The 25,070-nt window shown below is 64.7% G+C and overlaps 1 protein-coding gene across 2 annotated transcripts; it reads left to right on the forward strand.

Moving 5' to 3' along the window:
* The first annotated feature begins 376 nt into the window (after window positions 1-376).
* Window positions 377-24,657, forward strand: FLNA (filamin A). Of its 2 annotated transcripts, XM_062183545.1 has the most exons (48): window positions 377-440; window positions 3,426-3,910; window positions 6,570-6,818; window positions 6,910-7,007; window positions 7,100-7,247; window positions 7,650-7,768; window positions 7,848-7,925; window positions 8,017-8,179; window positions 8,271-8,471; window positions 9,000-9,137; window positions 9,221-9,344; window positions 9,481-9,617; window positions 9,718-9,911; window positions 10,014-10,127; window positions 10,218-10,361; window positions 10,816-10,939; window positions 11,025-11,185; window positions 11,271-11,361; window positions 11,452-11,621; window positions 11,816-11,933; window positions 12,063-12,325; window positions 12,536-13,133; window positions 13,233-13,406; window positions 13,485-13,647; window positions 13,728-13,888; window positions 13,976-14,146; window positions 14,508-14,631; window positions 14,713-14,869; window positions 15,481-15,670; window positions 15,829-15,852; window positions 18,042-18,289; window positions 18,401-18,496; window positions 18,656-18,758; window positions 18,854-18,994; window positions 19,104-19,232; window positions 19,435-19,608; window positions 19,714-19,875; window positions 19,990-20,193; window positions 20,275-20,427; window positions 20,527-20,649; window positions 20,736-21,002; window positions 21,150-21,287; window positions 21,509-21,624; window positions 22,172-22,304; window positions 23,072-23,248; window positions 23,412-23,630; window positions 23,714-23,917; window positions 24,126-24,657. In XM_062183545.1, the coding sequence occupies exons 2-48, from the start codon at window positions 3,541-3,543 to the stop codon at window positions 24,311-24,313; spliced, it is 7,941 nt and encodes a 2,646-aa protein (XP_062039529.1). In that variant the 5' UTR covers window positions 377-440; window positions 3,426-3,540; the 3' UTR covers window positions 24,314-24,657. The 2 variants fall into 2 exon arrangements, with proteins under 2 accessions (XP_062039529.1, XP_062039530.1); XM_062183546.1 differs by lacking the exon at window positions 15,829-15,852.
* Window positions 24,658-25,070: the final 413 nt, after the last annotated feature.

A 25,070-nucleotide genomic window follows, 5' to 3' on the forward strand; every position in this document is an offset into this window, starting at 1 on the left:
CTGGGTGGTTGTGCTTGAGCCTAGATGTGGGCCCAGTAGACCCCCTGTCCCCAGCCCTGGCCCCGCCCGGCTCTGGCGGCCCTGACTCGGGCGGTGAGCTCATCGGGGGTGGGGGTGGGGGTGGGGATGGGGGCGGCGTCGCCAGGCTGCCGGGGAGATCACGCTCGCGGCGCACCCCCGCACACTTCCCCCTCCCCTCCGCCCCCTGGCTCCTGGGCGATTTTACCAATTAAGGCTTTCTCGGCCGGGCCGGGCCGGGCCGGGCGCGGGGCGGGCGCGGGGCGGGGGTGAGGCCAACAAGAAGGCGGGCAGCGACGGCCCATTCGCGTGGAGGCGCGCGGCGCACAGCGGACGCCAGCTGAGCCCAGAGGCACCCGGCGTGGGCGCGAAGGTGAGCCGGGCGCCACCCGGCGGTCGCGGCCCGCCCGCAGAGAGAGCAGGTGAGGACTTCGCGGACCAGCTTCACGCGCGAGAAGGTCACTGCTCTGCTCGCGGGCTGGGGGCCCGGGTGGTCAAGGCAGGCGGAGAAGCTCGAGAACGCAGGCGCCGGCGCGCACCCAGATTCGGGCCAAGTGGAGCTGGGGCGCGTGAGCGCGGTAACGGCGCCCCTGGTGTTTGGCAGTGGGTGTCCTGTCCTGTGGTTGCCTTTCCTAGATTACTCCTGAGCCTGCGTTTGTGCCCCAGAAATCTGGGAGTTCAAGGCCATGGGAGTCTCGTTAGAGAGTGAGAGCGTTAGAGAGCGAGAGCGAGCGTTTGTCAGGAGATGGGTTCACACACAAGTACCCGTGAGCCTACCACTGCACGCCTGTCTGGGAAAGAAGAGCCAGAGACCAGGAGCTTGTGTGGGCTGCGGGCGACTGGCCAGCAGGAAGGGCGCTTGGAAGCCAGTGTGCGTGTGTGCTGGGATAGAGATGGTGCAAGTCCACAGGGCACCGGCTGCTTTGGGCACAAAGGGAGCTGGCTCCCCACCCCCTTCTTGGACTGCTTGGGGGTGGGGGCATTGGGTGTGGCCGGAGCGGATTCCCTGGTTGGAACCTGCGCTCCCTCCCAGGTTGACTGTGAGTGGGAGGTTCCGTGCCGGCTCGTCCCCAGGAAGAGTAGGTGAGAGCTGCTGGCCGGCCGGTTTCTACGTGCTCCAGGATGCAGTCAGGGTGGGAGCTCAGGAAGTGAGTGCCTTCACCCTAGCACCTGCGCTCGGCTTGCCAGCACAGGTCTCTTCTCACCTCACCAGTCTGCAGGTTCCTTCCCTCCTAGCGCCCCCTGGCTTCGCAGGCCTACAAAGGGCTCCTTAAGGATCCCAGCTGAACAGCCCCCGGGCTTTGGGCTTTAGCTCCTCGTGGGAGGGCCTGGCCTGGGGTCTGAGTGCTGGGGGTGGGGTGGTGGGCGGAGTATGACTAACATCCAAGAATCGACTCCAAATAAGGGAAAATATGAAAGAGCTGGATTTTGGCTTCCTGAAACGGACTGATCTGGGGGCTTTGGGATGGGGCGACATCTGGTGGTGATACTGTGTGTCCTCCTAGGGACAAGAACCCTTTGCACTCATTCCTTATTTGCTTCAAATGGGGAGAACGCAAGGCTAGAAGCTGGGACACCTAACTTCTGTCTTCCTTTCTACTGGAGCTGACTACTGGTTATTCTGACTCAGTTTCCCTGATCTCTAGATTAAAGAATGAACCTAGATGGCCCGGCCCAGTGGCACTCGGTGGAGAGAGACTCGATTCTGGATGTATTTCCATCCCTGGGTGCTTGGTTTCTAGGGGCACCGGGACAACTCTAAGTGTGAGTTGAGTGGGGCCTGGCAGGGCAGGATCTGTGAGTTCTCCTTCACAGCTCTGCCTCCCGCCTCCTCCCCGGCTTCCAGGCCCCCTGGTGCGTTCTGTACTGGTGTGTCTGAAAGCAGCCAGGAGAGGGGTGGGCCTCGGTACTGGGAAAAAGGTGCCATTTGGCCCCTACCACCGCACTGGAGGGGAAAGCTAGTGGGCTTACAAGCAGCTCAGTGTGAGTGCTGGGGGGCAACCCCACTGCTGGCAGTGCACACACCCAAAGGCCACAGGAGAGTCAGCCATATTTGGGCATGACATGCTGGCCAACCCAGGGCCTCCTTCTCCCACTGCTCTGTAGCAGATAAATTACTCCTTGCTAGAATTGAACAGTAGGGACAGAGACCTCCCTTTCTGGAAAAGAGACGTAAGGCAGCCTTCTGGAGAGAAGTACATATGGCTGAGGACAGGAGTCCATTCTGGGGAAGAAACCGTCAGTGCAGAAGGTGACGGTGGACCATCTCCAGCAAATTCATTATGAGTGAATTCTTACCCACTGCTCTGGGACTCAGCCCAGGCTCCTAAGCAACCCTTGAAGCCTTTTGTGTTTCACCCCCTTCAGTCCTGTAGTCCCCATGTCCTGGGGTCTACTCTACACCTGCCGTTGCACCTGAAGCCTGCCAAGACCCGGGTGCTCACAGCCTGCCAAGGCTTAAGGAAACTCCTGAGTAGGCCCCGGCAGATCTGAAAGGCGACTTCCCTCTGCCCCCTGCCTGGCCACCTCCTGGTCACTTTGGGCTCGGGGCATTCCGACTGGAGTCCCCTTCCCTTCCACCCAGTACCCCGGGTTGACAGTAGGGTGGGCTGGGCGGGCACACTCCCTCTCCGAAGTGCGCTCTGCCCGTGCCCGCTGGAACGGCCGGGCCCCTTCGAAGGCTGCTTGCTCCAGGAGTGCCCCTGTCCTCCTGGCCCAGTGCCCCCTTTCCTCCCGGGTGGAGGGCGGGAGGAGCAAGGGAGGGAGGGAGGCGATGGGAACCGATGGGCGCAGGTGCGCAGGCGAGGGCGGGTGCAGGTCAGCGAGGCCGGCCTGGGCCAGGGGGTCCTCGTAGAGCACGCAAAGCATAGGCAGCAGTGGCTGGCCCGAGAGCGGCGCTGTGCAAAGGGTGGCTCCCTCCCGCTGCTGCGGGAGAACCCTCGGCCTGGGATCCCGGGAAAAGCGGGACGACGAGTGCAGGCGCAGGGATGGGGCGGGACCCCACTGACTTGGGGAGTCAAGCCGCCTCACCCCCCAAGCCCCCGCCCCCCGTGGGAGCTTCAGGGGAAGGAAAGTCCCTCGTAAAGGCGTGCCGGCTAGAGGCCAAGCGGTCGTAGGCCAGATATGGCTTAGCCTATCCTCCCTCTGGGGCGCGTTTTCTGCAGCGTTGGCGAGAGGCTGTGGGCCCCGGGTCCATCCTTGCCCCCTTAGGGGCCCAAAGACCTTTCCTAGAGCCCAGGGGTCGGGTTGCCGCAGCGGGAGCTGGGGGCCCAGTCGGGGCATTCCAACGGGCGGGGCGGGGCGGAGCGGGCGCTACCCAAGGCTCCACCCCACGGCCCCGCCCCACAGGAGCCCCGCCCCGTGGCTCCACCCTCCGCCCGCATTTAAAGGGCTCGCTCTCTCCACAGCGCAACCTCCGCTCTCTGCCTCCCCTCGCACGCGTCGAGGTGCCTGCAACTTTAATTAAAGGGCCGTCCCCTCGCCGAGGCTGCAGCACCGCCCCTCGGCTCCTCGCGCCTCAAAATGAGTAGCTCCCACTCCCGGTCCGGCCAGAGCGCGGCGGGCGCGGCTCCGGGCGGCGCCGACACGCGGGACGCTGAGATGCCGGCCACCGAGAAGGACCTGGCGGAGGACGCGCCGTGGAAGAAGATCCAACAGAACACATTCACGCGCTGGTGCAACGAGCACCTCAAGTGCGTGAGCAAGCGCATCGCCAACCTGCAGACGGACCTGAGTGACGGGCTGCGGCTCATCGCGCTGCTGGAGGTACTCAGCCAGAAAAAGATGCACCGCAAGCACAACCAGCGGCCCACCTTCCGCCAGATGCAGCTGGAAAACGTGTCGGTGGCGCTCGAGTTCTTGGACCGCGAGAGCATCAAGCTCGTGTCCATCGGTGAGGGCGCGGGTCGCCCCGGGAGCCGCGCGGGCAGGGGCGGGGGTTCCGTACGTCTTCCCATCCCCCCCCCCCGAGCACCCCTCCCAGTCCCCCCTCCCAGGCTCCGCGCAGCCCCCCGGGCCTCCCAGCTCCCGCGCGGGCCTCGAGAACAAAGGCGCGCGGGCTGGCCGGCGGGGCGTGCGAACCGCTACGCGCCCCCGCCCGCTGCGTCCCGGCTGGCCCGCGCCCAGGCTGAGCTCACATCCTCCGCAGGCCGCGCCCCCACCGCTGCGCCCACGGTGCGAGAGAGCCTGGCGGCGGGGGGCGGGGGGAGGGCCGGCACTGGCCGAGCTCCGAGGAGGGGGAGGCCGGGCCCTCTCCCTCACAGCGGTTTATAGATAGGGCCCTCTGTGTTCTAAAATGGGAGTCCCATTGTCTAGGACTCTCTGCTAGGTCTGTCCCTGCAAGACTGACTCTCCCCCGCCATGGGAGATGGCCCCAGCCCCGGGTTAGGTCTTCCCTGGGAATTTGGGGGCCCAGAGACAAGCACAGCCAGCAGAACCGTCGCTGAAGTGAGCCAGGCGCGGCTGAGTGAAGGAGCCGGCTTGTACAAGTCTGCACACACCCACTGTGCTGGTCCTCTCGGGCGAGCTTCTCACTTCCATTTAGGCCTTGGTTTTCTGCATTGGGCTCACTGCCAGCCTACTAGCAGTGCCACTGGACTAGCGAAGCTGCCGCTGCCCAGGCCTACTGCAGCATCCGAGCCTTTCTGAACCGGGCAGCCTGGGGGCGCGCACCAGAACTGGTGGCTTGGGTGGGATGGGGACCAAGAAGAGCAGAGAGGGGATGGCCCTGGAATTGGTCCTTGCTGAGCCCAAGAAAGTGAGGGACCAAGACCACTGAGAGGCAATTCAGCGCGCAGGCCCCTAGAGCGCCGCTTCCCTCTGGAATGCCAGTCAAGGCGGAGGGCGCCCCCCCCCCCAGCCTCAGTCTAGCCAAGCTGAGTCATTTCGGAGTCCTGGGTGGGGGGGCAACCGGATGTGGGGAGGCGGGCCACACCCCAGCTCTTTGGGGGGGATCTCCTCCCTCCTCCAATCTCCCCTCCTTCTTGTGAGCTGGCTGGAGCAGGCCTAGTTCCCAGAGCTTTGCCATATAAGGCAAAAAAATGTTGGAAAGCAGCAGTGATTAGGGGAGGGAGGGGGCCAGCTGGCCCTGGGGCTAGGGAAAGGGGGTGGGATGGGGCGGGACCATCTAACCAGGCAGTCTCCCAGCCCTGGGCCCTGGTCCTTCCCTCCCTCTTTTGGGAGGGGGTTGGGGCCGGCACAGGCTGGCCTAATATGGACCAGGGGGAGGGCCTGGCCCCACCTACCAGGGCTGGTGGGTCCAGCCTGGCTCTGGTCCCGGAAGGCCCTCGTGCCTGGTGGGAAGCCATGGCTGGCCTTGCTCCTTGGTCCTCACTGATTCGCCCTCCGCGCCCTCCCAGCATTTGGGGACAGTGAAAGGCAGTAGCTGTGCGGTGCCAGGGTGGGAGGGCCACTGTGCTCTGAGGGGCTCAGCTGGTCTTCCAGGCGCTGCTGGCAGGAGTGGGAGACCACCTGCCACGGACGGCCCTGTCGATGTGTCCTTCTCTCCTCACCCACAGCCCCCTCTGTTGACTCATCAGACAAGCATTTTCTCTGATTACAGGGGAGGCTTGCAGGGTTTCCAAAGATGAGCTCTTAGAAAGCCTGCCCCACCCTAAGCCACCCACCCTTGAAGCTGACACCTGGAGGTGGCCTTGGGTGGGGCCCAGAAGCTACAGGGGTTGCCATGGTGATGGGGGTACAGGGTACCTCCCCTAACCACTTCCTCTGTGGTAAGCATAGTGGTTGCCCAAGGCCCAGGGGGCCCGTTAGGTGACGAGTTGGGTGGCTGGTGAGTGGCCCTGTGAGAGGCCCCACCCAAGGCCTCAGCTACCTGAACTGAACTCCCAAGCAGGTCCCAGGTTGTCCTCCCAGGCTCACCCAACAGCTTCCTCTGTCTGGGCAAGGGGTCCTCCCACAGTGTCTCCTGCCCGTCACCCCGGCAGTCTCTGATGGTCTGAGTGAGTCAGGGCCCTGGAGCCCAACCGCTGGATTCTTTGGGCTCTCAGCTCCTCCCCTGAGCCGTGCCTGTAGCCTCCTCCTGAATCCTGGTGGGCAAGAAAGTGAGGAGGGTGGGGCTCACACCCCGCTGCCCAGAGTCCTTGCCCAATGCCTCCACTTCCCTTGCCTCATGCTCCACCCACCCCCCTCCCTGGAGCAGCAGTTGGATTTCCCAATCATCTGTGCCAACCTGGCCTTCCTCTTGCTCAGCCCTGACCCACACAGGGCTGGGCTGGGCTGCTCTTCCCGGGTCCTGGAAGCCCCTAGAGATGGCCCCCGTCACAGCGGTTGTGAAGCATCCGGGGCTGCCATTCTCCAGGGGCCCCTCCAGGCCCTGTGTGCAGGCTGGGTCTGTCTGCTGCTCTTCTGGGACCCAGGGCTTCTGGCACTGTGCTGCCATCCATCCTGTGTCCGTGGGTGTCTCCCCTGCCCCAGCAAGTCTTCTCCAGCTCAGCACTCCTTTCTGCCCCCTGCCCGTGCTGCTGACTGGGGCCCCCCAGGCTGCGCGATCCGGGCCCCTGCCTGCCCAGTGCCACCGTGGCTTTGCCTTACAGACAGCAAGGCCATCGTGGACGGGAACCTGAAGCTGATCTTGGGTCTCATCTGGACCCTCATCCTGCACTACTCCATCTCCATGCCCATGTGGGATGAGGAGGAGGACGAGGAGGCCAAGAAGCAGACCCCCAAGCAGAGGCTCCTGGGCTGGATCCAGAACAAGCTGCCGCAGCTACCCATCACCAACTTCAGTCGGGACTGGCAGAGCGGCCGGGCTCTGGGCGCCCTTGTCGACAGCTGTGCCCCAGGTGACAGGGGGTGGCAGTGTGCGTGGGGGGCCTTGGGCCGGGGCTGTCTGTGCGTGCAGCTCCTAGCCTCACAGTCTTCCCTGTGCCACAGGCCTGTGTCCTGACTGGGACTCGTGGGATGCCAGCAAGCCTGTGAACAATGCGCGCGAGGCCATGCAGCAGGCCGACGACTGGCTGGGCATCCCGCAGGTACAACCCCGCCGGGCCTGACGCTGCTGGGACCATGTTCCTGGTGGCGAGAGGCTCGGAAGGCCGATGGCTCCTGTGTTCTGCTGCGACAGGTGATCACCCCGGAGGAGATCGTGGACCCCAATGTGGATGAGCACTCTGTCATGACCTACCTGTCCCAGTTCCCCAAGGCCAAGCTGAAGCCAGGGGCTCCTCTGCGGCCCAAACTGAACCCCAAGAAAGCCCGAGCCTATGGGCCAGGTGAGGGAGCCGACGTCCTCCCCACGGGACAGTGTCCTCTTGGGACCTGAGGCCCCAGGGCACTTGGGGTCACACCATAGCTGGGTGATCGAATGCCACCCAAGCCTCAGACGGGAGTGGGTCAGGGCTGCTCAGCTCCAGTCACTTGATGAGAGTGCACAAGCCTGCAGGGAGGGAGGGCTCAGCACCTGCTGTCCTGTAACTGGAGACAAAGCAGGGACCTGAAAGCCAGCACACGTGAGTGCGGCCACCCCGCGCATTCTCGCCAACAGGCACAGGCCTGTCCCAGCTGCAGGCACATGGCGGGTTGGGTCTCCAGCAGGCGGGGGCGTGTCCTGAGGGGCCGGGGGCTTGGCTGGGCCCTCACAGCTAGCCTGCGACTTGCTCACGTTCCCCGGGCAGGCATCGAGCCCACAGGCAATATGGTCAAGAAGCGTGCCGAGTTCACCGTGGAGACCAGAAGTGCTGGCCAGGGCGAGGTGCTGGTGTATGTGGAGGACCCAGCTGGACACCAGGAGGAGGTAGGGGCAGTGGCTGGCAGAGGAGGGCTCTGTGGGACGCCGCTCTTAGCAAAGGCTTATGGGCTCCTTCCTGCCGCAGGCCAAGGTGACTGCGAACAATGACAAGAACCGTACCTTCTCTGTCTGGTATGTCCCCGAGGTGACGGGGACTCATAAGGTGAGCCCTTGGCTGCCGGGGAGGCTGGTGGCATGGGCAGCAGCTGCAGGGACCGGACCCCACCCTCACGGCCGACTCCTCCTGGGAACAGGTCACTGTGCTCTTTGCGGGCCAGCATATTGCCAAGAGCCCCTTTGAGGTGTATGTGGACAAATCGCAGGGTGATGCCAGCAAAGTGACTGCCCAGGGCCCTGGCCTGGAGCCCACGGGCAACATTGCCAACAAGACCACCTACTTTGAGATCTTCACAGCAGGTGAGGGCGGCTGCGGGAGGCCTGGCCCGTCTAGGGCAGGAGGGGAGGGCTGTGCTGGAGCCCAGGAGCTGAACCTGTGCCTTTGTGGCAGGCGCTGGCACGGGGGAGGTAGAGGTGGTGATCCAGGACCCTGCAGGACACAAGGGCACAGTGGAGCCGCAGCTGGAGGCCCGGGGCGACAGCACATACCGCTGCAGCTACCAGCCCACGATGGAGGGCGTGCACACGGTGCACGTCACTTTCGCTGGGGTGCCCATCCCTCGCAGCCCTTACACTGTCACAGTTGGCCAAGGTAGGCCTGCGCCTGACCGCCCCCGCGCTTGCTGTTGCAGCCTGGGCCCACGTGGGAGGAGGGGGAGCCGCCTGGGGCTGGCGCCGCGCCCAGCTCCTGCCCAGACACTCTGGTCTCTGAGCTTCCGCTGTCTGGGACGCGCTGTCTTTCCTCATCCGCTGGGGCCTTCTTCCTCCTCCTCCTCTTCTCGCCTCTCTCCTCTCCATGCTCTCACCTTCGGAAGAGCTCGCTCCAGCTGTCTAGAAACCTGCTGCTCTCTGCTCTGCCCACAGGGTCAACGGTACTTGCATCCCTCTTCCTCTTGGAGGGGAGGGCCGGGTGGGCTGTGGGCTGGTGAAGCAGGTTTGGGGGGAGGCCATTTCCTGGCCTTGGCCACAGGCCCTGGGGTCCTGGTCCATCCTAGTTCTTTCGTGCATGTCCCTTGCCAGTGTATCGGGCCTCCAGTCTCGATGGCCTGGCCCTGTGGGAGGGAGGGAGGGGGCACCCAGCCCCAGCTCACAGCAGCTCAGCCAGCTCCTCTGCCCTCAGCCTGTAACCCAGGAGCCTGCCGGGCCGTTGGCCGAGGCCTTCAGCCCAAGGGTGTGCGGGTGAAGGAGACTGCTGACTTCAAGGTCTACACGAAGGGTGCTGGCAGCGGGGAGCTGAAAGTCACCGTGAAGGGCCCCAGTAAGTTGCCTTGGGGCTGCGGTGGGCGGTGGCAGCCCCTGGGGTTGCTGCCGGGCAGGCCTCAGGCCCTTCTGTCTCGGCAGAGGGTGAGGAGCGGGTGAAGCAGAAGGACCTGGGCGACGGTGTGTACGGCTTCGAGTACTACCCCACTGTCCCCGGCACGTACACGGTCACCATCACATGGGGCGGCCAGAACATCGGGCGCAGGTGAGGCTCCGGGCACGTCCTCCTCTCTCTGTCTGCACCCTCCCTCTCCTGTCTTCCCAGTTCGTCGGAGGGGCCGACGTGTCCCTCTGTAGGCCAGCTGCCCTCAGCACTGCCCTGTGCGCTTTCCTATTCGCAGTCCCTTCGAGGTGAAGGTGGGCACCGAGTGTGGCAATCAGAAGGTGCGGGCCTGGGGCCCCGGGCTGGAGGGCGGTGTCGTTGGCAAGTCTGCAGACTTCGTGGTGGAGGCCATCGGGGACGATGTGGGCACCCTGGGTAAGTTGGAAGCTGTGGTACGGGCTCCCGGGGGCCGAGGGTGGCAAGGGAGCCCACCACAGGGCGCCAAGGTGCTGATGGGACTGGTGGCTGTTGTCAGGCTTCTCCGTGGAAGGTCCATCGCAGGCCAAGATCGAATGTGATGACAAGGGCGACGGCTCCTGTGACGTGCGCTACTGGCCGCAGGAGGCCGGCGAGTACGCTGTTCACGTGCTGTGCAACAGTGAGGACATCCGCCTCAGCCCCTTCATGGCTGACATCCGCGACGCGCCCCAGGACTTCCACCCAGACAGGGTAAAGGGCACGCCTGTGGCCTGACTCATGACCTCCTTCCTCTTTGGCTTGGGGGTCGAGTGAGGGTGACTTGGTCCCCTGAGATCTGGGCTGTCTCACCAGGTGAAGGCACGTGGGCCTGGACTAGAGAAGACAGGAGTGGCTGTCAACAAGCCGGCAGAGTTCACGGTGGATGCCAAGCTTGGCGGGAAGGCCCCGCTCCGGGTCCAAGTGCAGGTGGGGTGCCCCCTCTGTTGGGGACAGGGCAAACAGGCTCCCAGATCTGGGCGCTGACCAGCAGGCTGCCTGCCTCTGCCTGCCTTGCAGGACAACGAGGGCTGCCCTGTGGAAGCAACAGTCAAGGACAACGGCAACGGCACTTACAGCTGCTCCTACACACCCAGGAAGCCGGTGAAGCACACGGCCATGGTGTCCTGGGGAGGTGTCAGCATCCCCAACAGCCCCTTCCGGGTGAGCTGGCCCTCCGTGGGCCCTTCGCCCATCTCCCCAGAGCCCTCACCCTGCTTCTCTGACAACTGTAGTGACAGAAAGCTCAGACAGCATAGTTGAGCCACTTCAAGTGGCCAGCGCACTGGCCTTCCCCACACTCAGAGTGTACACCATGGCTGCAACCCAAGGCGAGGAGGCTTGCATCATCCCTGGCATTGTATTTTGTTTGCTCATTGATCTGCTGCTAAACTTCCGAGGTGTTTTTTGCCTTTGGGCTCAGTAGTGTGTGCGTGGAGTGAGTGTTTAGTGGGCCTGGGTCTTGGTTCTCTCTGGTGGTTGCTTAAGGAGGGTGGGGTCACAGGGCCGGGCTCCAGGCAGGACAGCCACACCACTCTGCCAGCAGTGGCCGAGGAAGCCAGCCTCTGTTTCTTCTGCAAGCCGCTCAGGCTCTTGTTCTTGCCCCTGTGCCCTGCAGGTGAATGTGGGAGCTGGCAGCCACCCAAACAAGGTCAAGGTGTATGGCCCAGGAGTGGCCAAGACAGGGCTCAAGGCCCACGAGCCCACCTACTTCACTGTGGACTGCACAGAGGCAGGCCAGGGTAAGGCCTGGCTGGCCCTGGGTGGCAGGGCAGGTGGGTGGGTTGCTCCTACAAGGTACCAGTCTCTGTTGTGCACCTGTCACAGGAGATGTCAGCATTGGCATCAAGTGTGCCCCCGGAGTGGTGGGCCCTGCGGAGGCTGACATTGACTTTGACATCATCCGCAATGACAATGACACCTTCACAGTCAAGTACACGCCCCGTGGGGCTGGCAGTTACACCATCATGGTCCTTTTTGCTGACCAGGTGGGTACTGCTGTTCCTAGCCCCAAGACTCCTGGGTGTTGGGATGCTGCTCTCTTCTCAGCCCTTCTCTTCCTGCCATCTGCAGGCCACACCCACCAGCCCCATCCGAGTCAAAGTGGAACCCTCCCATGATGCCAGCAAGGTGAAGGCTGAGGGCCCCGGCCTTAGTCGCACCGGTGAGGATAAGTACCCTGTGGGAGGTCAGGAGGCATAAAGTTGGGGAGCTCGGAGCAGGGTTCCCTGACATGATCACTGCGTCTCCTCAGGTATTGAGCTTGGCAAACCCACCCATTTCACGGTGAATGCCAAAGCTGCTGGCAAGGGCAAACTAGATGTGCAGTTCTCAGGGCTGGCCAAGGGGGATGCAGTGCGAGATGTGGACATCATCGACCATCACGACAACACCTACACAGTCAAGTACACGCCTGTGCAGCAGGTAGCCACCTCGACCCCCTGCGGCCACAGCTCTGCACTGCACTCACGCGTCTGTGGGCCTCCTTGCACAGTGGGCTAAGCAGGCTGCTCCGCGGGGCTTCCTGCCCGCTCTCATTTCTCCCCTGAGAGTGGGCAAGAGGCCTGGGTGGGCGGTGGGAGTGGTGAGCAAAATCTGCATCTCTGCACCCCTCCCAGGGCCCAGTCGGTGTCAATGTCACTTATGGAGGGGATCCCATCCCCAAGAGCCCCTTTTCGGTGGGAGTGTCTCCAAGCCTGGACCTCAGCAAGATCAAGGTGTCTGGCCTGGGAGAGAGTAAGTGCCTGGGACCCTTGTGGAAGTCACCGAAGATCCCTTCCCCCCACCCCACCTGGGGCTCATCCACAGGGCTGCTGGAGCCAGGTATCAGAGCTCTCTCCTTCCCTCCTTTCATCATTTTGACAGAGGTGGACGTGGGCAAAGACCAGGAGTTCACAGTCAAGTCGAAGGGGGCCGGTGGCCAAGGCAAGGTGGCATCCAAGATCGTGGGCCCCTCGGGCGCTGCAGTGCCCTGCAAGGTGGAGCCGGGCCTGGGGGCGGACAACAGCGTGGTGCGCTTTGTTCCCCGTGAGGAGGGGCCCTATGAAGTGGAGGTGACCTATGACGGTGTGCCTGTGCCTGGCAGCCCCTTTCCTCTGGAAGCCGTGGCCCCTACCAAACCCAGCAAGGTAACTAGGGTGTGACGGGTGCGAAGGGTAGAGCTGCTGTGCTCTCTGAGGGCCCAGGAGGGCGTCTTGCTGCTCCAGACTCATCTCCACCCTTTCTCCTTTTTGTACTCATGACTGATGCATGGGCCGACTAATGGGGGCAAAGGAGGGAGATGGAGGGGTCAGGCTGGAGGTAGCATGGACTCAGCTCCTGACCCCCTCTTTCCTCAGGTGAAGGCTTTTGGGCCAGGGCTACAGGGGGGCAGTGCCGGCTCCCCAGCCCGCTTCACCATCGATACCAAGGGTGCCGGCACGGGGGGCCTGGGCCTGACGGTGGAGGGCCCCTGCGAGGCACAGCTCGAGTGCCTGGACAATGGGGATGGCACATGCTCCGTGTCCTATGTGCCCACCGAGCCTGGGGACTACAACATCAACATCCTCTTCGCCGACACCCACATCCCTGGCTCCCCATTCAAGGCCCACGTGGTTCCCTGCTTCGATGCATCCAAGGTTAAGTGCTCGGGCCCTGGGCTGGAGCGAGCCACTGCTGGTGAGGTGGGACAGTTCCACGTGGACTGTTCGAGTGCAGGCAGTGCAGAGCTGACCATCGAGATCTGCTCTGAGGCAGGGCTGCCGGCCGAGGTATACATCCAAGACCACGGCGACGGCACGCACACCATCACCTACATTCCTCTCTGCCCGGGGGCCTACACTGTCACCATCAAGTACGGCGGCCAGCCTGTGCCCAACTTTCCCAGCAAGCTGCAGGTGGAGCCTGCGGTGGACACCTCAGGTGTCCAGTGCTATGGGCCTGGCATTGAGGGCCAAGGTGAGGACCCTGCCCTATGACACACGGTGGGGGTAGAGGGTAGGGGCCAGGGGTCAGGGCCCCTAAAGCCCCATGTCTCCTGCCTGTGTGCCACTGTAGGCGTCTTCCGGGAGGCCACCACCGAGTTCAGTGTGGATGCCCGGGCTCTGACCCAGACTGGAGGGCCACATGTCAAGGCCCGTGTGGCCAACCCCTCAGGCAACCTGACGGAGACCTACGTGCAGGACTGTGGAGACGGCACATACAAAGTGGAGTACACACCTTATGAGGAGGGTACGCACGGGCTTGCCTTGGATAGGTGGGGGGGGGGGGCAGTGCAGGCTCCTCCTGACCTGGCCTGCCCTCCCCCAGGACTGCACTCTGTAGACGTGACCTATGCTGGCAGCCCTGTGCCCAGCAGCCCCTTCCAGGTGCCCGTGACCGAGGGCTGTGACCCGTCCCGGGTACGTGTCCATGGGCCGGGCATCCAAAGTGGAACTACCAACAAGCCCAACAAGTTCACCGTGGAAACCAGGTAAGCCAACCACCAGGGACGCAGGGGAGAGCCATGGGCTCAAGACCCTCAGAGAATGACGGGCTGTCTGTTGGGACCAGGGGAGCTGGCACGGGCGGCCTGGGCCTGGCTGTTGAAGGGCCCTCTGAGGCCAAGATGTCCTGCATGGACAACAAGGACGGCAGCTGCTCAGTGGAGTACATCCCCTATGAGGCCGGCACCTACAGCCTTAACGTCACCTATGGTGGCCACCAAGTGCCAGGTAAGAAGGCAGTGCTCCAGATGGTGGGGACTGCCCGATTTCCCCACGCTGTCTTACACAGCTGCTGCCCCTTTGCCCAACCCCCAGGAAGTCCCTTCAAGGTCCCTGTGCATGACGTGACAGATGCATCCAAGGTGAAGTGCTCTGGGCCCGGCCTGAGCCCAGGCATGGTCCGTGCCAACCTTCCTCAGTCCTTCCAGGTGGACACAAGCAAGGCTGGGGTGGCGCCACTGCAGGTCAAAGTGCAGGGGCCCAAAGGTGAGTGCTCACCTACCTGGCAGCCAGGGACTCAGCGGGGGGAAAGAACATGGAGGCCCAGCATATGCAGAGTGGAGTCAGGTGTGTGGGCAGGTGGGGTGGGAGACCCTCGGGTTGACAGATGAGAGCTGGTGGGGAGAGCAGGAGGTGGCAGGACAGATGGGGTAGGAGGGAGGGGCAGCAAGGGTCCAAAGTGGCAACCAGAGTGGTGTCTCGTGCCACAGGGGTTTGGGGCCATCCTTGAGGATGGGCAGCGACAAGGGGAGGTCTAGGCCTGGTGCCCTGACCGGGTCAGTGTGGTGGGGGTGGGGGTGGGGGCCCAGGGGGCTGGCTGAGGTTGTGTCCCTTGGGCTGGGGTCAGGCCTGGTGGAGCCAGTGGATGTGGTGGACAACGCCGATGGCACCCAGACTGTCAACTACGTGCCCAGCCGAGAAGGGCCCTACAGCATCTCAGTGCTATATGGGGAAGAGGAGGTGCCCCGGAGGTGAGAGTCAGGGCCCGCCGCCCATGGGGAGGGGTCCAGGCTGGATGTCCAGAGCCTGTCTGACCTCTCGCAACTCCACAGCCCCTTCAAGGTCAAGGTGCTGCCTACACATGATGCCAGCAAGGTGAAGGCCAGTGGCCCTGGACTCAACACCACTGGCGTACCTGCCAGCCTACCTGTGGAGTTCACCATTGACGCAAAGGATGCTGGGGAGGGCCTGCTGGCTGTCCAGATCACGGTGAGCTCACTGGCCTCACAAGCTGGACTGTAGTGTGGTGCAGGCAGAGGAGAGGCCAGGGTGGGTCTCCCTAGGGAGTCGTCCCAGGGAAGGCAGGGCCAGCCAGGTCCACAGCTTCTGCTTCGCCACCGTCATGCTACCTGAGGCCGATGCTGGCGGGCACAGGCCTCCTTGAGCACACACCCTCTGCCAACACTGAGAACCTTCCCAAGGCCTCTGGTGCCGCGCTTTCCCTCCTGTGCCATTCTCGTCAGGAAGAGATGAGGATAAGACCCTGAGATCTCCCAGCTGAGCTCCCCTGAGTGCTGGGGCAGACCCTGGTCTTAGGGTGGGAGCCCAGAAGGGTTGTGCCAGGGGATTTGGGTAAAGGAGGATGGGCCCAGGGGCCCTGGCCCTGTCTGTTGGCACATGGAGCAGTGTTGAATATGTTTGCAGTTCCATTCTAGACTGCCCATGGGGAAGTAAGGATGGTGCTGGGTGCGAGCAGCCTTTTGGGGACAAAGCTGTTGAAAGGCCTGGAGGCTGTCCCTGTAGCAGTGGTGCTTGGCGTTCATTCGGGAGGGTGGCTTACCTGGGCCCAGGCCAACACTTCCATGTGCTCTACTGTGCAGGACCCTGAAGGCAAGCCCAAGAAGACACACATCCAAGACAACCACGATGGAACGTACACAGTGGCCTATGTGCCAGATGTGACGGGCCGCTACACCATCCTCATCAAGTATGGTGGTGATGAGATCCCCTTCTCCCCATACCGTGTCCGGGCCGTGCCCACCGGGGATGCCAGCAAGTGCACGGTCACAGGTGAGCCAGCCCGCCAGCGGCCGCCGTGGCGCTCGGCACGGGGCTTGGGTGTGCCTGTGTGCAAGGGCTCGCTGCTTGGGGCGGCGTGTGGGAGTGGGGGCCGCCCCCTTGAGTGACTCACCTGACCTTTCTCCTTGCTCTCTGCCCTCTCACCTCAGTGTCAATCGGAGGTCACGGGCTAGGTAAGCTGCTTGCTGGGGCCACTCCCAACGCCCCTCCTGCCCAGAGGGGCAGCTTCCTTTCCTCTTCCGGTGCTGATTCCCAGGACAGTTCCAGCTGCAGCTCCAAGCAGGGACAGAGTGGGTGGGGGGGCTGTGCAAGACAAGGCCATGGGCTGGAGGGTTAGGGCCCAGGGAGGCTTCCGGAGCTAAGCATGAACACTCCGGCCCTTCCCCTCTCTGGGCCTCCGTTTCCGCACTGGAGAACTCGGGTTGCAGCTGAGAGCTTTGGGGTGAGGTGCATCCTGAGAGGCACCGCACTTGGGGAGTTTGGGGTCTGGGGATCTTGGCACTCTGGGCAAGTACCCAGGGATAGGCAGTGGGCCCTTCCTTCTCACAAGGGCTCCTGCTTGGATTAAGGGGACAAGGGGAGTCCCTAGCTCCGGCCAGATCCGCAGACTCCCATCCCTACCTCCCAGGGGCCTGAGTCCCGGGCCGGGGGAGGTGCATGAGCGGGTGGGGCTGGCTGGTAGTGCAGTAGCGCCAGCGTCGACTGCTTGGGTGGCCAGCATGGCGGGGCCCAGCCCAGCCTAGAGCCCCAAAGTGCACTGTGTTGCCCGTCTCCCTCCTTCCCTTCCTCTCCTGTCCCCCTGGCAGTGACGTTATTCAGGCCATCCCCTGGTAGGCACAGAAGTTTGCCTGCCCCAGCCAGGGGCACCGCTAAGAGGGGAGAATGACTTGAGGGCCTCCAGAGGCTGTAGGCCAGCCACTCGGGCAGGGTGGCCGGGGAGCAGGTTAGAGGGAGGCTAGGGTTTTGGAGCGGGGCTAGACAGTCTTAGAGTAGACTTTGGGATCAGGGCGTTCCTGGTGCATGTGCAGGACTCAGTCTAGGGGGTAGGGGAGAGGTTCGGATTAGCCTTAGTTTACGAGGCCCATGTGTGTAGTGTGCAGGCAGGGAGCCCAGCTCAGGGGCTGAAGTCACTTTTGCGTAAGCTGGATGGGTGGCTTGGGCCAGGCCAGTGGCCATGGCATTTCAGGTGGGAGCCCAGCCAGGACAGGGTACTTGGGGAATAGAGTAGCTAAGACCTGCTGATGGGCTGGGAAAGGCAGGAGTTGGGGTAGTTGTGAGGCTGGAGCCCTAGCCACGAGCTGGGTGGTGTGGGGTGCAGGTGAGTGAGGCCTCCCAGGGCAGCAGGTGGCCAGCTGTAGAGCCCAGGAGACCCACCTGGGCTGTGGTCAGCCAGCATAGTGCCTAGAGCAGGGGGAAGAACCCTTGGCCAGTAGGGGGACTTGGTGGCGGACTGGCCAGGGGGGCCCCCTGAACTTGACCCTCAAGCAGGTTTGGTGCTCCTGGCTGCTTCCTTGGCAGGAGGCCAGGCTACAGGGGTGCTCTTGCTGCCAGGCCTCACAGCCCACAGCTCCCCAAGCCTCCACAGCTGAGCCCCAGATCATAACGTCACTGTACCTCCCCTTTCCTCGGGCACTCTGGGGCCCTAGAGGCTGTTCAGCTTCTCTGCCCTTGCAACCCAGTGGTGGTGGCTATGGCTTGGGCCTCCTGTCCCTGTCCCCCTGGGTGCTGCCACTGCTCTGCCAAGCCTGCTGTGCTGCACTACCTGGGTGCTAACCTTGCTGCCTCCCGCTTCCCTGCTCCCGCCTGCGCCGGGCTGCCTCTCACAGTGAGCCGCTGGTTGAGCGAGCATTCTCAGTTGTCAGGAAACTCCAGTTTCACCTTCAGGCCTGGAGGGGTGGGTAGGAAGGCAAGTGTCACGTCCCCCCACGCTGCAGCAGGACTCTGCCTCACCGCGTCCACACAGCACTGGGGGCCAGGGCCGGGCCACAGGGGGTCCAGGCAGCCGTGGGCCTGGCCAGAGCACTGCTGTTTGTCAGCGCGGGCCACGGTGCCAGTGAGGCCAAGCGGGGCAAGGGAGGGAGGTGGCGGTAGATGCTCGTGCCGAGATGGGCCCTTCCTTCTCTTCCTGGGCACCCGAGTGCCCCCGGTCAGGCCTCTCTCAGGTGTCAGGGCTGGAGGTGGTCAGGAGAAGCCTTCCTGTCTTCTGAGAAAGCACTCGCCATCCCAGCTAAGGGGGGGGCGGGAGGCCTGGCTGTGCTTGGTGGTGGCATTCAGGCCTGGGGGGGCAGCCGGAGGACAGGAGCAGCCCAAGCGCAGAGCTCACATGCTGGCCCCCGTTCGGGGACCTGCCCTGCCCTATCAGGTGCTGGCATCGGCCCCACCATCCAGATCGGGGAGGAGACGGTGATCACCGTGGACACAAAAGCGGCAGGCAAAGGCAAAGTGACCTGCACGGTGTGCACCCCTGATGGCTCAGAAGTGGACGTGGATGTGGTCGAGAACGAGGATGGCACCTTTGACATCTTCTATACAGCCCCGCAGCCAGGCAAATATGTGATCTGTGTGCGCTTTGGTGGCGAACATGTGCCCAACAGCCCCTTCCAAGTGACGGTAAGGAGCGCCCGGGGGCAGGATGCAAGGGGCTCTAACAGGTCCAGCCTGGCCCGTCCCCCAGGGCCCCTCTGCGACAACAGACTCTCCAGCTCCCGCTCTGCTCCACAGGCTCTGGCTGGGGAACAGCCCGCGGCACAGTCCCCGTTACGGCCTCAGCAGCTGGCCCCACAGTACACCTACGCCCAGGGCGGCCAGCAGACCTGGGTACGGCAGGGCTCACCACCTCCCGGCTCGCCCGGCCCAAGGAGATGCTCCGGGCTGGTTGGCAGGGAGTCCCATGGGGCCCCGAGCGCTCTGCCACCTGGGAGGAGGGACCCCCACGTCCCCCATAGCCGCTTACCTGGGCCCCGTGTCTCCATGCAGGCCCCAGAGAGGCCCCTGGTGGGTGTCAACGGGCTGGACGTGACCAGCCTGAGGCCCTTTGACCTCGTCATCCCCTTCACCATCAAGAAGGGCGAGATCACCGGTGAGCGTGAGGCAGGAAGGAGCGCGGGAGCCCGGGCGGCGGGGGTGAACCGCTGGGCGGGCCTGACCCAGCTCTGCTGCCCCGCTGCCCCGCAGGGGAGGTTCGCATGCCCTCAGGCAAGGTGGCACAGCCCTCCATCACTGACAACAAGGACGGCACCGTGACCGTGCGCTATGCGCCCAGCGAGGCCGGGCTGCACGAGATGGACATCCGCTACGACAACATGCACATCCCAGGTGGGCCACCCTGCCTCTGGCCAGCCGCCGCCGCCGCCGTCATCGTGCAGAGAGATGGGGGCAGGGGCACAGGAGGCTGCTGTTTGACACGGCCCCCTTCCCGCCTCAGGGAGTCCCCTGCAGTTCTACGTGGATTACGTCAACTGCGGCCACGTCACTGCCTACGGGCCCGGCCTCAGTCATGGAGTGGTCAACAAGCCCGCCACGTTCACCGTCAACACCAAAGACGCAGGAGAAGGTGAGTGGCGCCTAGAATCTCCGCGTGCTGGGCACCCAGGACCTCCTCACTCACTGGGCGGCTGAGGGCTGAACATGGGCGGGGTCCCCAAACGGGGCAGCCCCGCCTGCCGGCCCCCACCCCGCCAGTGGGGCTCCTCCTCAGCAGGCGTGGCGGCGTGTCCCTGGGCACGGTGCCCACCCTCACCCCCAACTCTGGCCAGGGGGCTTGTCGCTGGCCATCGAGGGGCCTTCCAAAGCGGAAATCAGCTGTACGGACAACCAGGACGGGACGTGCAGCGTCTCCTACCTGCCCGTGCTGCCCGGCGACTACAGCATCCTGGTCAAGTACAATGAGCAGCACATCCCAGGCAGCCCCTTCACCGCCAGGGTCACAGGTGGGTGGCACTGGGAGCGGGGACGGCAGCAGCCACAGGGTGGGCGTGCTGTCCTCGTGCGGCCCGACGCGCGGTGACGGATGGCCACCCCCGCCGCCCCCGCAGGTGACGACTCCATGCGGATGTCCCACCTGAAGGTGGGCTCTGCGGCCGACATCCCCATCAACATCTCGGAGACGGACCTCAGCCTGTTGACGGCCACCGTGGTGCCGCCCTCGGGCAGGGAGGAGCCCTGCCTGCTGAAGCGGCTGCGGAACGGCCACGTGGGTGAGAGGCTGAGGGGACCACAGAGGAAGAGCGGATGGGTGGGCGGGCATGTGTGTGTGTGTGGGGGGGGGTTGTCCGTGCCCGCCCCCGCTGACAGCCACGCCCTGTGCCCAGGGATCTCATTCGTGCCCAAGGAGACAGGGGAGCACCTGGTACACGTGAAGAAGAACGGGCAGCACGTGGCAAGCAGCCCCATCCCGGTGGTGATCAGCCAGTCGGAGATTGGGGATGCCAGCCGCGTGCGGGTGTCCGGCCAGGGCCTCCACGAGGGCCGCACCTTTGAGCCCGCGGAGTTTATCATCGACACGCGAGACGCAGGTAGGTGGCGGAGGCATGCCCGCTGGGGCGGGGGACGTGGGTGGCGCTGGGCAGCCTGGCTCAGGGCTGTCCATCGCCCAGGCTACGGGGGACTCAGCCTGTCCATCGAGGGTCCCAGCAAGGTGGACATCAACACAGAAGACCTGGAAGACGGCACGTGTAGGGTCACCTACTGCCCCACGGAACCCGGCAATTACATCATCAACATCAAGTTCGCTGACCAGCATGTGCCTGGTAAGTGTGGTGACAGTGCACCCCGCCCCGCCCCGCCCCCAGCCCTACCGCACCCGGGGGTAACCCACGCGGGGCATGGGCCGCACTTTCTCCCTGCAGGCAGCCCCTTCTCTGTGAAAGTGACAGGCGAGGGCCGGGTGAAAGAGAGCATCACACGCAGGCGGCGGGCCCCCTCGGTGGCCAACGTTGGCAGTCACTGCGACCTCAGCCTCAAGATCCCTGGTAGGGGCTGTGGGGAGCCAGGGAGGGCTGCTGGGAGGAGGTGGGGGCACAGACCTCCTACCCACCGGGCCACCTCCTCCCTGCAGAAATCAGCATCCAGGACATGACAGCACAGGTGACCAGCCCCTCGGGCAAGAGCCATGAGGCCGAGATCGTGGAAGGCGAGAACCACACCTACTGTATCCGCTTTGTGCCTGCTGAGATGGGCACGCACACAGTCAGTGTCAAGTACAAGGGCCAGCATGTGCCTGGAAGCCCCTTCCAGTTCACCGTGGGGCCCCTGGGGGAAGGAGGAGCCCACAAGGTCCGTGCTGGGGGCCCTGGCCTGGAGAGGGCTGAAGCTGGAGTGCCAGGTAGGCCCGCTTGCCCACCGAGCTCTTGCTCTGCTGGGTGCCCGGGGGCAGTGGGGGGAAGGCTGCCGGCAGCCATGCCGTCGGGCCATGGGGAGGGGGCTGAGGGCAGAGGCGCAACCCTCCAGGAGGAAATACCGCTCTCCACAGCTGAATTCAGCATCTGGACCAGGGAAGCCGGCGCCGGGGGCCTGGCCATCGCCGTCGAGGGCCCCAGCAAGGCCGAGATCTCCTTTGAGGACCGCAAGGACGGCTCATGTGGTGTGGCCTACGTGGTCCAGGAGCCAGGTACCGGGGGCCTGGCCGGGGCGGGAGGAGGTCCTCGGGGAGGGCACCGGGGTTGTCTCCCCACCACCCCGGGGCCCCCACCACCTGCCTCGAAGCCTCAGAACAACCGCCGCCAGGCTGTCTGTGGGGCAGGCGGGAGGCCCAGCCTCCGAGGAGCCAGACCTCCCATCGTGCCCGGCCTGGGCTGGCCCAGGATAGCCTCGTGTCCTCTCCCCGCCCAGGTGACTACGAGGTGTCGGTCAAGTTCAACGAGGAGCACATCCCTGACAGTCCTTTCGTGGTGCCTGTGGCTTCTCCGTCCGGCGATGCCCGCCGCCTTACTGTTTCTAGTCTTCAGGTGAGGCACTGAGAGAAACTGCCCACCTGGGGCTCCTGGGCCCGGCCAGACCAGAGGCACCGCGAAGCACAGGCCACGGTTCTGTGCCCAGTAAGCCACCCGGCCCAGCTCTGGGCCCCGGGCCCCTGCTCTGGCCGGGTCCAACCCGCGCTTGGGGTTGGCAGGAAGCACCCTGCCCACCGCGTGGAGTTTTTCTCGTGTCTCAGGTCTAAAGGCTTTGAACAGGAGCCTGTGCCCCTTGAGCACCAGGGCTGAGGTTTAAAGAGGGAAAGCCTGCCAGGGTGGGGCCACTGTCCCTTCCAAGCTGTCTGGGGCCCTGTGACTTCAGGGGTCTGGGCGGTGGGGGAGGGGGAGGGGACAGCGTGGTGGGGGAACCTATGTCTGAAGCTTGCTGCCCCTAGCATACCAGTGGCTCTCCCTCTTTAAACCAAGTTGGACGCCAGATGGGTAAGTGTGAACCCGTGGGGCCTCCCAACTCTGGGGCCATGCACCGGCCCCGTGCCCCGGTCCCCGCCATCCCATCTAACCTCGTCTGCTGTGCTTCCAGGAGTCAGGGCTAAAGGTCAACCAGCCAGCCTCTTTTGCAGTCAGCCTGAACGGGGCCAAGGGGGCGATTGATGCCAAGGTGCACAGCCCCTCGGGAGCCCTGGAGGAGTGCTATGTCACAGAGATTGACCAAGGTGAGGCCCTGTCCCTGTCCGGCCACCCGGCCACCTACCTGCGCGGGCCCCAGCGGGGGCAGCGGGCCTCCCCAAAGCCTGGCCAGCCGGCTGGAAGCAGGCTGAGAGTACGTGAGGAAGGTACAGATGTTCTGTTGGCACCCAGCAGGGGCCCCCCCCCGATGGCAGCCGGGCCCCCTCGATCAGGGGAGCCCTCCCCGACCGGTGGCCCAAGGCCTCGGCCATCAGCTCACCAGCCACGGCCGCAGGGAAGAAGGCCTTTCGTGGGGCAGTGCGACACGGTGTGTCTGCAGAGGGACAGCCCCCAGTGTAGCCACAGGGCTGCCGGGCCCTTCAGCCAGGCGCATGGCACCTGCAGTAGGCTCAAGCACACCAGTGTCACCGCGCAGTCCTGCCCTTCCCGGCTGCCTGACCCGAAGCAAGTTCCGGCCCGTCCACGATCCCCGGTTCACGGGCGGGGCGTGTGGCACTCACTGTAGCCGTTCAGGGGAGGCCGTGAGATGAGGCGGCTGTTTGGCCGGTGAACGATTTCCGTGCCTCTGAGCCTCGACGGCAGGCTGCTTGGGTGTCTAGAGCCTCCGCCCGCAGCCTTCTGCAGTGTGTGCCGCCGGGTGTGGGCGCCCAGCAGGGCCCAGAGGAAGCCCAGGGGATGCGGGCTGGGGGAGTGGGGGGAAGACGGGGCAGGCCAGGACCGAGGCTGTCCTCTCGGAGGCCACCTGCTAGTGACGGAACCCCCCAGGCCCGCAGCGTGCCCTTCTGCTCCTTAGATAAGTATGCCGTGCGCTTCATCCCACGGGAGAATGGGATCTACCTGATTGATGTCAAGTTCAACGGCACCCACATCCCTGGAAGCCCCTTCAAGATCCGAGTGGGGGAGCCTGGGCACGGAGGGGACCCAGGCATGGTGTCCGCCTACGGAGCGGGCCTGGAAGGCGGCGTCACAGGTGGGTCCCTGGCTGCGGCTCTGGGCGTGGCTGAGGCTGCCAGGGCCAAGCTCCCGGCGACGTCTGGGGGGGACGGCCGGAGTGGGGGGACAGCACAGGCCCGGCAGCTGGGGACGGGACAGGACAGGGTCACCAGGGTCTGCCTGACCTCCTGTGCTCGCAGGGAGCCCGGCTGAGTTTATCGTGAACACGACCAACGCGGGAGCCGGCGCCCTCTCGGTGACCATCGACGGGCCCTCCAAGGTGAAGATGGATTGCCAGGAGTGCCCCGAGGGCTACCGCGTCACCTACACTCCCATGGCACCCGGCAGCTACCTCATCTCCATCAAGTACGGCGGGCCCTACCACATTGGGGGCAGCCCCTTCAAGGCCAAAGTCACAGGTGAGCCCACGGCCAGGCTGCTGGTAGCCACCCCACGCCAGGCGCTCGCGCTCCCTCTCAGCCCCACCCGCTGTGCCCTGCAGGCCCCCGTCTCGTCAGCAACCACAGCCTCCACGAGACGTCCTCAGTGTTTGTGGACTCCCTGACCAAGGCCACGGGCGCCCCCCAGCACGCCACCGCGGGCCCGGGCCTTGCCGACGCCAGCAAAGTGGTGGCCAAGGGCCTGGGGCTGAGCAAGGCCTACGCGGGCCAGAAGAGCAGCTTCACGGTGGACTGCAGCAAAGCAGGTGGGCAGCCGGGGCCACCCTGGCCTCCCCGAGGACACGGGACGGCCAGCCCCGGGCCCCCTGCCTTCTCTACCCTCAGGAAAGGGCTGGCCGGGAGCAGTAGCTGGCTGGAGCGGCCTCTGCCACTCAGGCAGGGAGGGAGGCGGGGAGGAGGGCTGGGCGCGGTCAGCAGCGGGGGGGCCTTGACCGAGGCCCGCCCCTACCTCAGGCAACAACATGCTGCTGGTCGGGGTGCACGGCCCGAGGACGCCCTGCGAGGAGATCCTGGTGAAGCACGTGGGCAGCCGGCTCTACAGCGTCTCCTACCTGCTCAAGGACAAGGGGGAGTACACGCTGGTGGTCAAGTGGGGCGACGAGCACATCCCGGGCAGCCCCTACCGCGTCCTAGTGCCCTGAGCCCGGCGCCCCCGCCGGCCAGTGCCGCCAGGACGAGAAGTGTCCCCCACCCACACCTGCTCTCCTGCCCGAGCAGCCCCCCGACCCCTCCCCCAGGCTCTCCCCCTCCTCCCGCCCAGCCCTCTGGCCTGCCCTGGCCACCCTGTCACTGCAGCGGCCCCTGCCCCGCGCTGCGCTCACCTGCCTCCCCGGCTGGCCTCTTGGCTTTCACTTGGGCAGAGGGAGCCGATCGGTGGCGCCGCCTGTCTTCTTGGGTTCCGGGAGGGGAGGGCGTAGGGGTCCTGGCCACGACCGCCCACTAGTTTTCTTCCCCAGCCAAGAGGAATAAAGTTTTGCTTCCATTCTCCGGTGCGTGGCTGTGGCTTTCTTGGAGCCGGCGGCTGGGAGGGGTCTGGGCCAAGGCCAACCTGCCAAGCGTGCCAGCAGGGCAGGCCTGTGGCCCGGCCCAGGCTGCTGGGTCTCTGTGTGGCCCCTCCTGGTGCCCAGGGCCTCCTGCTTCTGCACAGCCCTGACTCCAGGAGGCCCCGTCTGCCTGCATTGAGACCTAGGTAGAGGGTGGAGCTGGAGCACCCCCAGAGAGAGGCCTAGGGAGAGAACAGGCTGCTGGGTGCTGGGTTCTGGGTGCTGGGTGCCGGGTGCTGGGCAGGGTGGGGACGGGAAAGGTTCCCTGCTGGAGTTGAAGACATTTGTGGCCCCCTGAGCAGTCCCTGGACTCATAGCAGGCTGTGGGCCTGTCGCAGATGCTCAGAAGGGGCAG

Source organism: Lepus europaeus, chromosome X (assembly GCF_033115175.1).
Source record: "Lepus europaeus isolate LE1 chromosome X, mLepTim1.pri, whole genome shotgun sequence".
Classification (NCBI taxonomy): domain Eukaryota; kingdom Metazoa; phylum Chordata; class Mammalia; order Lagomorpha; family Leporidae; genus Lepus; species Lepus europaeus.